General features: G+C 42.3%; 1 protein-coding gene across 2 annotated transcripts in view; it reads right to left on the reverse strand.

Moving 5' to 3' along the window:
• LOC147029405 (activin receptor type-1-like) overlaps positions 1-15,052 on the reverse strand; it is a 118,260-nt gene that overhangs the window by 52,063 nt on the left and 51,145 nt on the right. For both annotated transcript variants that reach the window (XM_085872446.1, XM_085872447.1), the window contains exons 2-3: positions 9,277-9,351; positions 8,744-9,010 (exon numbers count right to left, since the gene is read on the reverse strand). In XM_085872446.1, the coding sequence (XP_085728572.1) occupies positions 8,744-9,010; positions 9,277-9,351 (342 nt within the window). The remainder of the gene's footprint in view (positions 1-8,743; positions 9,011-9,276; positions 9,352-15,052) is intronic.

Genomic DNA, 15,052 nt, shown 5'->3' on the forward strand with positions numbered 1-15,052 from the left:
ACTGTCGGTTGTACTCAGGGTGGTCACATGAAGATTTTAAGGTGGTTAAAAAAAATAAATAATCATAGTTCCAGGGCTTCAAGGTCATGGGAGGACCACAATTCTCCCGAGGTAAATATTTATGGCAAGGGGCTGCTCACAGTGGGAGGGGATACTGCAAGTCATACGAAAACATGACATTTCTGGGGGAATTGACCCCTCCGTATTTCTGCATGAATCAACGCTCTGTAATTCTGTGTGAATTGAGCCTGGTGTTGGCTTAGTGGTTAAGGGGGCTGGCTTGGGACCTTAGAATCCTGAGTTCGAGCCCCTGTTACCATTAAATTAACACCAGGCGGGGTTGACCCAGCTTGTCATCCTTCCAAGGTCGGTGTAATGGGTGCCAGCTTGCTGGTATCCTGTGTCCGAGTGGAGACCCGTCCAGGATTGTGCCCAATAGCCAAGGAGACTGCTTCAACAGCACCGACGCTCCGCACAGCGTGTGGCTCCAACGGATGGATGGAATTCTGTGTGAATTAACCCCTCTGTAACGATGAGTTCTTCACTAGTTTTAATGTAATACAAAGAACCCTCTTGGATTGACTTGCTTGCGATTACTGTCAAATAATTTTCTGCATAATGCTGGGATTCGGATTGAAATCCCAGTGTGAATGGATAGAAACAGGGCATCCTACTTGTATTGAATCAGAGAACAGGGAGCCTTGAACCCAGCATGTGCAAAAGGAAACAAAATGTGTGAAGCATTTGTCAAATCAGCATCGCTCAATATAAACAGCTTCATTTCTGTCGAAGACATCACGGAGTGAAAGCTGTCATTATATAGTTAATCAGCTTCACATTTGTCCTCATCCATACCGTGCTAATTTTCCTCTTAATTGTGGCGTTTGAGGCAATTTGAAGTTACATTAGTACTCTGGTTATTTTGCAATTGAAGATCCATGCAGCAGTTGCGTTACGCAATTGTTTTGACGCAGAACCAATTTATTATCAAAAACCAGCCCCAACTCGACTCAAATACGACTCTCAACAGCAACACCTCGGTCACCTCTCGTGCCACTATTACTGTCGAGAACACATATCAAACACCCCCATACCATGTCCACCACCTTTCACATGAAACATCATTGTACAATTATCAACATCCAGTAGCATTGTGTACATTTAAGATCTGAATCATGTTATCGCACAGCAGGGGTTGGGTTATTTGTAAGTGGGGAGATTTTTAAGAGGAGTGAAGCACAACTTCTCACTGGGCCGTTGACACGGTTAAATCCCTTACCCTTACACAAATTAAACATCACTCTATCCTCGTAATCATTTCAGCATCCCTTAGCACGGTGTATAGTGAGCACAAACTGGGTGTATAGTCTTACATTACAGGATGTGAGGGGGTGACTAAATCAGAAAACTTGGAAAATGCGAACAGGATCCCATGAATCTGACATGCACAAACAAAATTGGACAGCAAAAGTAGTGCTGTCCGGTAACGTTTTCAAATTAACACCACTCAGTACCCTGTCATTGGGTGACACACACACACACACACACACACACACACACACACACACACACACACACACACACACACACACACACACACACACACACACACACTAAATATGATTGTACAGTACTTCTTAAGGCAGCCTGCTTCCAGCGATATTAACTTCCCTCATATACAACATACATCCAAAGGTACAACAAATTGATGGAAGATGAATAAGAATGGGAAGAAAATGTTACAGGAAAGCCAAAGTGAAAGCTTGTCTTATAGACTTCAATTATATTTCATTAAATCAGACTTTTCCACCTTTATTTACACATTGTAACCCACAACTTGCAAGTGAAAAACAAATTCTACAAATTTCAGAAAATTGATTAAAAACACAAAACTGGAATATCTTGGTTGGATAAGTGCCCACCCCTGTTATAATAGCCATTGTAACTTTGCTCAGGTGTAACCAATCGCCTTCAAAATCACACACCAAGTTAATTGGCCTCCACCTGTGTTAAATTGTAGTGATTCTGATTATTTCAGAATAAAAATCAGCTGTTCCCAAAGGTTTCCTCTGCTGGGTAGTACATTTCACAACAAAGACTCAACCATGAGCACCAAGGAGCTTTCAAAAGAACTCCAGGACAAAGTTGTGGAAAGTCACAGATCAGGGGATGGGTTTAAAAATATTTCAAAGGCCTTGAATATCCCTTGGAGCACAACCAAGTCAATCATTAAGAAGTGGAAGCCGTATGGTACCACCAATACCCTGCCGAGATCAGGCCGTCCCTCCAAACTGGATGACCAAGCAAGGAGAAGACTGAACAGAGAGGCCATCATGAGGCCAATGGCAACTTTGAAAGAGCTACATACCTTTATAGCAAACTCTGGTCACTGTGTGCATGTGACAACAATATCCCAAGCAATTCACAAGTCTGGCCTGTAATGTAGTGTGACAAGAAGGAAGCCGTTACTCAAAAAGCCGACCTTGAGCCCCGTTTTAGGGATGCAAAAAACACTCCAAAAATTCTGAAGCCATGCGGCAAAAAGTTTTGTGGTCTGACGAAACCAAGATGGAACTTTTTGGCCGAAATGTAAAATGTAACGTTTGGCGCAAACCCAACACAGCACATCACCCGAAGAACACCATCCCTACTGTGAAGCATGGTGATGGCAGCATCATGTTATGGAGAAGTTTCTCATCAGCAGGGACTAGGGCACTTGTCAGGATGGAATGGAAAATGGATGGAGCAAAATACAGAAAAACCCTCGAGGAAAACCTACTGCCCTCTGCAAGAAAGCTGAAATTGGGACGGAAGTTCACCTTTCAGCATGACAACGACTCGAAGCACACAGCCAAAGCTATACTGGAGTGGGTAAGGAACAAAAAGATGAATGTCCTTGAGTGTCCCAATCAGAGCCCCAACCTAAATCCAATTGAAAATTTGTGGCCTGACTGGAAGATTGCTGTCTGTCAACGCTACGCACTCAACTTGAGCTTGAAGAGTTTTGTAAAGAAGAATGGGAAAATATTTCCCAATCAAGGTGTGCAAAGTTGGTGGAGACCTATCCAAACAGACTCACAGCTGAAATTGCTGTCAAAAGTGCTTCCACCAATTATTAACTCGAGGGAGGGGGGTGGGTGGGGGGGGATGGACACTTATCCAACCAAGATATTCTAGTTTTGTATTTTTAATTAATTTTCTGAAATTTGTAGAATTTGTTTTTCACTTGGAAGTTGTGGATTACGATGTGTAAATATAGGTGGAAAAAGTCTGATTTAATGGAATTTAATTCCAGGCTATAAAGCAACAAAAGGTGAAAATTTTGAAAGAGGGTGTAGACTTTCTATAGGCCTGGATATAATTTTCTCTGTTTTATGTTTTTACCTCCACCAGCACAGGTGGCTCGAGGTTGTGTTTTCACCCCTGTTTGTCTCTGAGCACGATATCTCAAAAAGGACGGTTTCAGACAAAACTTAGCGAATGAGTTGGGAACGTGACAAGAACAAGCTGATTCAAGTTTGGTTAATGTCCGGATTCGGATAATAAAATTTTAAAGTGATTCTTCACCATTGAGACAGGACCAAAAATGATGCGAAGCATATCTCAAAAAGTTATGGACGGATTCGGATGAAAAACTTGGTGGACAAGTTTGTTGTGTGACACCGAAGATTTCATTCAATCTTGGTGAAGATCTGAATCCAGACACTCTATTTTATTATTTTTAAAAGTGATTCTTCATAATTGATATGGCCAAAAACGATATGCAGTATTGCACGATATTTCAAAAAGTTTTGGATGCATTATGACAATACTTTGTGGATGGGTTGGGTTGGTGACAAGCCGATTAGATTTTGGTTCAGGTACGGATTCACATCCGACCCATCAGTGGGATACAAAAATATAAACTGTTCAGCCTGGCAGAGGTATGCACTCACCCGAGTGCCGTTGTAGTTGACCTCCGCCATCGAAGATCTGTTTTCACCCCTTTCTGTTTGTTTATTTGTTTGTTTGTTTGTGAACAGTATTACGGAAAAACTCCTCGACGGATTTCAACGAAACTTGGTGGGGGGGGGGGTTAGGTATGGTCCAAGGATCATGCCATTTGATTTTGGACTTAGTCCAAAATCTAATATGGCCGCTATGGCGGCCATTTTGAAAAAATATTTGATTTTTTTTTTTTTTGCATTTCTACATGTTTTAAGTGATTTCCAACCCCCCCCCCCAACCAAAAAAAAATTGTTAGAGAAAAAAAATGTACAACTTTTTTTTCAACCAAATTTCGATATTTTTTTACATTTCTACATGTTATAAGTGATTTCCAACAAAAAAAAACATGCCAAAATTATAATTGTGGCTTATTTTGGAACTTCAGGTGGATATACCCACGTAAAATCAATTTCTGTCTCAAGGAATCGAGTTATGACGAATGAATTGAGTATGTAAAAGTTAAAAGTAAAAGGGAAAGTTGCAAACTATAACTCTGTGAGCACTGTTGACGTCAAATTGAATGAATAGGATATCAGGTTCACTTGAGTGACCTAGCAGTATTGGTGGCGGAGGTTTTGCACTCTACTGAGTGCTCCCCTCTCGTTATATATGAGTCTGTAATGTTTGTTGAGGTGAGGTGTTTTGTGTAAAAGTTTAGTCGAGTAAAAAGGTGAGAAGTTAAAATATTGCAGTTGAGAAAAGGGGCATGACATTAACCTGTGTGGGAAGATCGTGAGAGTTCAGTCAATTTCTGGATATTGAACGTTCTTGTGTTTTCGAGCAATTTGGTTCTGGTTATAGAACCACCGAGTAACTATGAGTAATTTCTTGAGAGAGGAGCTTATGTGAATGTTCTTGTTGTGAGTGTACAATAATGGTAAAGCAGAGTCTGATGCTTGGTTGAGAAAAAGAGAGTCATCATATACTTTGAGCTGTATGTGGTGCTGTGCTGGTGTGTCAGTGTACTAAATTGTGTATGGCTTGTGCTTTAACTATACTAATAATGTCAATGTGTGTGTGTGTGTGTGTGTGTGTGTGTGTGTGTGTGTGTTTCCTCCATAACTCCAAAGCCATGAAACCTAGCAACCTGAAACTTTGTATGCATACTAAGGGAACTCCAAGAAAGTGCAAGAGTGAAAATTGGGTGTTCGGGTTAAATAAAACACTGCTTTTGAAGATAATTAACAGCTTAATTTAATTATATCCTTCATCCTTGGCCACCTCACTGTCTGGGGTCTGAAGGCGTATCCTGAGTGACCTCGATGGGATCTGAAGCCGCCCTGTTTTTTTGGACTGCTCAACCATGCTTTGACTTGGAACAGGCCTCAACAATATCTTAACTATAAAGTTGTTGTTTTTTTCCCCACTTTCCTCACTCATATGATAAAATGCCTGTTCATCATACGTACGAATCGCTGGGTACATTGCAATGCTTATAAACACCAGGAGATGCCAGCATTCCTGGCTTTATTTCATTTCCACACGTCATAACCTCCATAATCTCTTACACCAAAAAGAATTACAAAATTTGAGCTCCAGAATTGAACTCAGCAGCAGTTCTGACTGAATAGAGTGTTCATTTATCCAATTAAGACATTGCTTGGGCATTTCTGGGTACGTAGTTTTTATCAAAAGCAATTGAGAATCACTTGCCAAGCCAGGCGTTCCATTGGAGTGCTTGCTTGAATGCTTAAGCCACTTACCGTGCGCACTGCAGTCGAGAGCAGTACAGTTTGTGTCCTGATCTGGATGTACAGTTGACTAACTACAAGGAAGAGATACGTATACAGCACACACGGACGTGGTACATATGGGTAGATTTGGATCTGTACGGACTCTCCACGGGTGTGTGGAGATGCCATGCCTGTTACGGGTGCCATGGTAGCAAAGTTTCATCCCGTATCTTATGGAGGTCCTATCAGGTGTTCCTTTGTTCTGTCCTCGCACCTGTTTCTAAAGCATTTGGTTATCGGATTTGCTTTACAAAGGTTAAATGTTTCTCTTTGTGAGGTTCAAAGCAAAATATATTTGAAAACGCCTGATTTTTGAGCTGTTTGCCATATTAACATGTTTTCTAAATTACCAAGCCAATTTTTTTTTTCCACCCATCACATGCAGCTGTAAATAAAGAATAATGTTTGTGCACATCTCCTTGAAATGTCTTGAAAAATGCAACATTGTTTTTCGGTGAAAGCTACTCAAGGTTTGTGGGTTGTATCCAGTACATACTGCAGGCAGTAATCACACTGACTCCAACCTTCCAATTCCCCCCAAAATGCCGATATCGGCCAACCACTTCTTATTCTTCTAAGTCTTCTTCTTCTTCTTCTTCTTCATGCAGGTAGCTATCATTTTGTCGGGGCAGGCTGTGTTGCTGATGGTGTGCCCCTATATCAGTACAGTGGTATTCATTTGCCGACCTCGGAAGGATGACATGCTGAATCAACCCCACATGGTGTTAATTCAGTGGCAAACAGGGCTCAAACTCAGGACCCTAAGATCCCAAGTCAGCCACCCTAACCACTAAGCCAACACCAGACTTATGGCCAAGGTGTGTGTGTGTGTGTGTGTGTGTGTGTGTGTGTGTGTGTGTGTGTGTGTGTGTGTGTGTGTGTGTGTGTGTGTGTGTGTGTGTGTGTGTGTGTGTGTGTTATTATGTCTGGATGGTGGTTATCTCCATACATGTCTGGACGGTGGTTTTGTCCGGGTGGTGTTTGTCTCCAGACGTGTCTGTGCGGTGTTTTGTCTCCGGACATGTCTGGGCAGTGTTTGTCTCTGGGCGGTATTTAATTTAAATGGGGGAAGGGATGGAGGGGGAGCATACACCAGAGGAAGACTTGACAAGGCACCACGAGTACTTCAAGGAAAGAGACATTTTGAATGTTCGTTCTTGTTTGGCAAGATGTTTTCTGGTTTCTCCTCCCAGTGGACACACATTATTGTGGGCTTTGTAGAATGAACTGAGATTGCCAATGGTTTGAAATGCCTTTCATGAAGAGAAGGCAGGCTGTTTGAAGGCAAGTGTCTTACTACAAGATTCAGTGTACCAGGGGAACAGGAAATGGGTGATGGGTCCTGTAGATGCACATAAAACAGGATAAACAAGTCTCTGAACCACGAGACTCTGCAGCATTGCAGCAGCTCTCTGACAACAGCCAGAAAGAGGTGGACTCTCAAAAGAACTTGATCAGTTGAACAACTGGAGCAGTGAAGGAACAGGAGACACTCGAAGGAAAGTTTGCCATTACCAGGTCTAGAAGGGAGGATTGCTTCCAAATCTTGGCTCTGGCATTTTCCATGCTCTTTATTTATCTTCTTAATAAATGTTCAATTATAATCTTCTTTCAGGATAAATAAATAAAATAAAGATAGACAGATAATTAACCTCCGCCATCAAAGATCGGAGGTTACTGTTTTCACCCCTTTCTGTTTGTTTGTTTGTTATTTTGCCAAAACGAAGTTTTTGCAAGATCTGCTACTTGGTAAGTTTTTTTGTTTGTTTGTCTGTCTGTAATCATTGGATTTTTCACCTTTATATCACTCTGTAGAGCACAATTCTCATCGGAAACTCTTGTGGGTACACATATCGTAGTATTACAATACCCTTCAGCACACATAAAGGTCAAGGTCAAAGGTCAAGGTCACTTTGCGGTAAATCATGGAGGTCGACGAAACCCTTATTTTGAGTAATTTTAATCGAATCATCTCCAAACTTTATGGGAATGTAGTATATGGTCTGGCACTCAGCTGATTAGTTTTTGGTGGCGATTGGCCTTGACCTTCATGGTTAGCGCCTGAGGTCAAACATATTTGACCCCAAGGTCAAATTTTCAAGTTTTAGGAACCATATCGTGTGGTACCTCAAATTGAACACCTCAATGAGTGCTTTCTAGATATGTCAAGCTTGAGACATTATGACGTCATTTGGTGACGTTATAAAGCAAACGCATATTTTTCATGGTTACTCTGTAGAACGATTCTCATCGGAATCTCTCGTAGGCAGATATTCCTCAAGGAGTCGTTCCTGGTGGATAGCAGCTCTGTTCACCTCAGTGTGACCTTAAATAGGTCACACGTGGTCACCTTTGGGCAAGATACGGGTCACCCTGCGGGTGACATTGGTTTGTTTGTTTGTGAATAGTATTACAGAAAAACTCCTCGACGGATTTTGACGAAACTTGGTGGGGGGATAAGGTATGGTCCAAGGATCATGCCATTAGATTTTGGACTTGGTCCAAAATACAATATGGCCGCTATGGCGGCCATTTTGAAAAAATATTTCAACTTTTTTTTTGCATTTGTACATGTTTTAAGTGATTTCCAACCCCCCCCCCCCACCAAAAAAAAATTGTTAGAGAAAAAAAAATTTAGCAACTTTTTTTTTCAACAAAATTTCGACTTTTTTTTGCATTTCTGCATGTTAGTAGTGATTTCCAACAAAAAACATGCCATAATTATAATTGCGGCTGATTTTGGAACTTCAGGTGGATATACCCACGTTAAATCAATTTCTGTCTCAAGGAATCTAGTTATGACGAATGAATTGAGTATGTAAAAGTTAAAAGTAAAAGGGAAAGTTGCAAACTATAACTCTGTGAGCACTGGTGACATCAAATTGAATGAATAGGATATCAGGTTCACTTGAGTGACCCAGCAGGATTGGCGGCGGAGGTTTTGCACTCTACCGAGTGCACCCCCTCTGTTAAATGATTGTGATGAAAAATAAATTACTGGCTTTGTGTTCAGACCAAATTACCTTGTAATGTAATGGTTAGGTTCTGGTTGCAGAGGTGCCCTTTGCAGCAGTTGAGCTTCTGCTCTGACGTTTCAGGAGTGTAGCAGGTCAGCTTGCTCTGTTCATATTCTTTGAAGCAACCTTTCCCGCGAACGACCTCATTTACCTCTTGACGAGCATAAGCAAAACAGTGATACCCCCAGCAGAAATCCTTTTCACAGTCTGAATCGCATACGCACTTGTACGTTTCCTTTCCAGGCTCCGCCGTTTCCCATGTGGTCTTTAGCTCTGCACAACACAGTCAGACAAGATATAAGGTTTCATCGTATATTTGGCTTCACCTCAGGGATACAAAGACTATTATTTGTGGATTAGACTTGATGAAAGTAAATCCAGGACTTTGCGTTGAAATACGAGAGTTAAACATATGTTCATGGGTTAAGTGCAACTGAACTATTTTGTTGGTCAAACTGAAACAAAAAGAAGAATATTTAAAAGAAAAATGAACATTTTAAAAAATTCACGACTAAAAATGCCAAAAAAAAAAAACTTACCTTCTGCTAAATTTGATGGCAGGTTCAACAACAGCAGGGCCAAAAGTAGCTTGAATATACGTTCCATGTCAGAACCTAGAAATAAATAAAACAATCGATTTGGGTCAGGTTCTAAAACGGTCACAAATCACTTGCATTTTTCCAATAACTTTTGTTGAAACACATATGTTATATATATATATATATATATATATATATATATATATATATATATATATATATATATATATATATATATATATATATATATGAAGTGTGAATCTATAACACTAAAAAGATTGACAGCAGCGGAGCCTGAACTGCACCTGTGCCTTTGCCCCAAACTTGCCGCAAAAATATATTTTCAAGCTGGGAAGGTAAACGTTACAATTTTTTTGGTCTTAATCCACCTCCTTTCTGGTGTTGCACCCTCTGCTATTTCCGTGCTTTGTGCCCTCCCTCCCCACAAGCTTCTGCAGAGCACACACGGTCCACCATCAAACCACTTCTGGTGAAACTACCTAAATCCAGGATCACTGCTCACCTCCACTCATTAGTTCCTCCTTTTTTTCGCAACTGTGAAAGAAACTGCCACATTCTCTTCAATCCCCATCCAAAACCATGACCTTATCAACACCCCTGTTAACACCCCCCCCCCCCTTCTCCAAACACCAAGTCCACCTTTTTCCCAGTTTATAGTTCTTACTTTCTGAGGGTTTGTTTCTGTATACTCCTTCTCCACCCAGTGCACCCTACTCCAGCCCTCATCCCTTATTTGTATTGGTCTCCCTCTATTTTGGCCCTCATTGCTGCTGATAGAGTTTCTCCCCACAACTACTCTCTTTATTAAACAAATCCTTGAATATAACTTCCTGAGCACTGACTTTTGACAAATATTGTGATAAAAAAACACAACAAAATGTTTTGCCTTCAATCGTTACCACGTGCATTCAATTAGCATGGATGATTCTTTAGACGAGTCATTTGTTGCAGTTACATCGTCTCTAAGCTGTTTCCAAATATTCCATCAAAACCATTTCAGCTACAACGTCGCCAGTTCCAAACTTGATCAGCATTTGCCATGATGATAAATAAGGCCCAAAGATACACATTATGGAGATTTGGCCTTCACCTGGAAAAAAACAAAAAACAAACCGTTTTCCCATTGACAACTGCATGTCGCTTTACCATATGCAACAGAATTTCATGGGATCAGTTAATATGGCAGTCCACAATCGCCAAAAATATAATTCTCGCAGCAGCACTCCTGTAGTACGTCAACTCTCAAAAACAATCTCGGCTTCAAAATCTACACATCATTGACACATCAACAATTTCATCTTCTGACACCCACAATTCAGGGTCATGTCAAGAAAGTTCATGAACTTAGCATGCATGTCCATCTTCAACACAAATTGCACCTAATCTCTTGAATATACAAAGTAGCACAACTGTAACAACATCTGACCTGCGGGTTGGCCTGGGAACGTTTTTGGCCCAAGTCTTTCACAAACCAGCTGGGCAGGAATGATATTTGACTGAAAGTTGCAGCACTTTGAAATTTGTTCAGGACGACGGTGACATCTCACCTTCTTGTTGCAGGATGACAGGTCATTGCTGGGCTGGGATTTGAACCCAGGCTAGACAGCTCAAAGGGGAGCATGCATACCTCTAAGCTATCCTGCCAGCCCCATTTGTGTTCCAGCACTCCGTGCACATCATGAATATGCAGCTAAACTAGTCACAGACTTGGTCATGTGAAATAAGAGCGAGCTCAATGGACGGTGGTTAAAACGATCGGGCTTTTTTGCCTTTTGCGAACATTAGACGGATTCGATGAAGATAACTGTGCACTGGAAAGTGATTTTGAAAAGGGATGAAATTGACAGGAGCAGTTGAATAAACAAATGCATTTCTGGAATCAAATGAATGGAATCAATAGAATGTTGATCAAAGTGTGCGAACCATTGTGGGAAGCAAGGAGAAGATTACATTGAGCTTCTTTCCGCTTCATATTGCTCCACGGAGGTTAGCGTCCTTTGATCAACCTTCTATCGATTCCATTCATTGTTCCTCTGTTCATCCATGTGAACAGATGAAAAGGACATTTTAAAGGAAATAGTAGGTCATCACAGAATTTACACAGATGACATGCCTTTTAATGAACAAGACCTATATGTATTAGATATCCTGCTCAACAAGGGAGTATTTCAAATCAGTTGTGTTCCTTTCATTTTGGTAATTACCGTATAAGATTTAGGTGGGTGACCTAGAAAAAGACTACAAAGTGAAATGCTGGACCTTGGAGGAGGTCCTTCATGTAGAGTGGGATGGACAATATGAGCAGATGAAAGGGGATGAAATGTTTAAGGTTGAGAAATTATTTTTTAATGAAAACTGGCCCAAGAGTAAATACCCACATTATTGAAAAATGAAGACTTAATTAGGAGATAGAGCTATATGAAGGATTGGTATGATAGAAAATCCCCTTTGGACAAAGGAAAATCAAAATCATTTGTGAATGAGATCGTTCCCTCATGAAAAATAAACAACCGTTTGTGAATAAGATTGTTCATTAAAAAAAGTTAATGAGTATACAGTCAGATTAGCCAAATGGAGGAGATGGAAGAAAAGGAAAGATGACAAAGCAACTCAAAATGTAGTGCACATCCGCATCTGCTTTGAACTCGAACTAAACTTAACGAAAAAAAAACAGTTCAACAGTTTTCAACTTTCACGTTTCATATTTGGTACATAGGTACAGACTGTGGAGATGGTGTGTCGTGACATACCTTCGTCATCTAAAGTGGTTGCCATGGCAACAAGGATGCTGTTTTCCATGTTGTAGCACAATTCTGTAGATACCTTCTTGGTAACGTCCGCCATCGAAGATGGATGGAGGTTACTGTTTTCACCCCTGTCTGTTTGTTTGTTTGTGAACAGTATTACGGAAAAACTCCTGGACGGATTTCGACGAAACTTGGTGGGGGGGGGGGGGGTTAGGTATGGTCCAAGGATCATGCCATTAGATTTTGGACTTGGTCCAAAAAAAAAAAAAAATTCGAAAACTTTGCAACTTTTTTTTCAAAAAACTTTCGATTTTCTTTTTTTGGCATTTCTACATGCGTGTCGATCTAGTTTAGTTTATTCAATCGTGGTTCAGTGGAGTCTGATCCGTTTTGACCTACAATGAATAGGCTATCAGGTTTCCTTAAGTGACCCAGCAGTATTGGCGGCGGAGGTTTTGCACTCAACCGAGTGCTCCCCCTCTAGTTCTTCATAAATGGATGTGTTTGAATATATAATTGTGTGTGTGTCACAGAGACTTTTTCGGTCATATATTGTGCTCACTTGCACTCTTGTTATTAAGTTGTGTTCTCCACAATCTCATAATAAAGGTTTGTTGTGGTTTTGATGATAAAAGTTCAATTGATAACAATGTTACGACCCGTACATACACACTGAATCTCAATGGTAAACACGGATTTTGATTAAAACATTTATGGCCGGTCGACCTCTTCAACGATGATGTCATCCTAACAATCCTTTATTTCCTATTGGGAGTAGAATGAGATGTATGAAGTTTCAAATTTTTCCGATCAGGGGTTAGAGAGATATAATGATTAATTTTTTGTGTGTTTAATCCAAGATGGCTGCCATACCACGTGACCTATGACATCAAAATTATCATTAGAATATTCTCCATTATGGGAGGAAGGGTGTTACTCCCATCCTGAACATCCTGTGTCAATCGGACAAGTCGTTGCTGAGAAGGTTGCTTGGCTGAGAAGAAAGAAAAATGTAAAAAAAAAAAAAAAAATAGAGCAAAGAAAAGCCAAAAAAGGGTCAAACAACAATAACAACAACAACAACAACAACAATAATAATCTATCTATAATTCCAGCAATCTCTGTGTGTCTGTCTGTTTGTCTGCGACCGCTGTTTCTTGACGACCGCCGGTCCGATCTCATTGAAACTTGCCAGGAATATTGCCGGGGACGCCCGGATGTGCCTTTTCGAGGTTTGATATCGATCGGATGAGCGGTTCCCAAGTTACGGCCATTTTATTGCTTTTTCAGTGTTGAAAAGGTGTATATATGGCAGCTGAAGGTGTCGTTCCACCTTCTCACATTATCGGGCCATTTTTTCCCAAATTATTAATAACCAGACGACCACCGGTCCGATCGGATTGAAACTTGCCAGGAATATTGCCGGGGCTCCGCGGATGTGCCTTTTCAAGGTTTGATATCAATTGGACAAGCGGTTCCCAAGTTACGGCCATTTATCTGTCAACCAATGACAGGACACGGTGCTATGACATCACGAATTACGTCACAATTCATGTTTTTTAAATTATTTATTAATTTAATCTTTTTTTGCACGATTCATGTCACAATTCTTCTTCGTTTGGTCTGACGTCACAATCGACACTGGGGACCTGATTATGTGCCTTTTCAAAGTTTGATATCGTTCTTCCTCATCCATTTCAGCTGTTTCCCAAGTGTTTCCCAAGGTTTGAAAGCTGTTTCATCCCAAGGTTTGAATTAATTAATTAATCCCAAGGTTTGATTATTATGCAAATTATTAATTAATCCCAAGGTTTGAATTTTCCCAAGGGAAAGAGCTGTTTCCCAAGGGTTTGAAAGCTGTTTTTTTTCCCAAGGTTAGAATTAATCGTTATGCTTGGTAGACATTTGTGAATACATTTACAGAGAGAGGGACGAGAGAGGAGGGGGAGAGAGGAGGGGAGAGAGGAGGGGGAGAGAGGGGGGAGAGAGGGGTGACAGAGGAGGGAGGACAGAGGAGGGGTGAGACTAGGGGGAGAGAGGGGGAGAGAGGGGCGACAGAGGAGGGAGGACAGAGGAGGGGTGAGACTAGGGGGAGAGGGGGGATGAGAGAGGGGGTGAGAGGGGGCAAGAGAGGGGAGGGAGAGGAGGAGGGAGAGAGGAGGAGGGAGAGAGGAGGAGGGAGAGAGGAGGGGGGACAGGAGGGGGAAAGAGAAGGGTGAGAGAGGGGTGAGGGGGGGCAAGAGAAGGGAGAGAGAGGAGGGGGAGAGAGAAGGGCGGGAGAGGGGTGAAAGGGGGGCAAGAGAGGGGAGAGAGAAAGGCGAGAGAGGGGGGTGAGAGGGGGGCAAGAGAAGGGAGGGAGACAGGAGGGGGGACAGAGGAGGGGGGAGAGAGGGGGAGAGAGGGGTGACAGAGGAGGGAGGACAGAGGAGGGGTGAGACTAGGGGGAAGAGAGGGGGAGAGAGGGGCGACAGAGGAGGGAGGACAGAGGAGGGGTGAGACTAGGGGGAGAGGGGGGATGAGAGAGGGGGTGAGAGGAGGAGGGAGAGAGGAGGAGGGAGAGAGGAGGAGGGAGAGAGGAGGAGGGAGAGAGGAGGGGGGACAGGAGGGGGAAAGAGAAGGGTGAGAGAGGGGTGAGGGGGGGCAAGAGAAGGGAGAGAGGAGGGGGAGAGAGAAGGGCGGGAGAGGGGTGAAAGGGGGGCAAGAGAAGGGAGAGAGAAAGGCGAGAGAGGGGGTGAGAGGGGGGCAAGAGAAGGGAGGGAGACAGGAGGGGGGACAGAGGAGGGGGGACAGAGGAGGGGGAGAGAGGAGGGGGAGAGAGGAGGGGGGAGAGAGGAGGGGGAGAGAGGAGGGGGAGAGAGGAGGGAGAGACGGGGGGGAGAGAGGAGGGAGAGACGGGGGGGGGGAGAGAGGGGCGTCACAATTCTTCTTGTTCGTTTGATACGACGTCACAATTGATGCTGGGGACCTGATACTGCAGGCATGAAGCTGAACATACTGGCACGCCCCTA

Source organism: Eptatretus burgeri, chromosome 3 (assembly GCF_056783735.1).
Source record: "Eptatretus burgeri isolate ZD-2024b chromosome 3, Ebu_testis_v1, whole genome shotgun sequence".
In the NCBI taxonomy this organism is placed as follows: domain Eukaryota; kingdom Metazoa; phylum Chordata; class Myxini; order Myxiniformes; family Myxinidae; genus Eptatretus; species Eptatretus burgeri.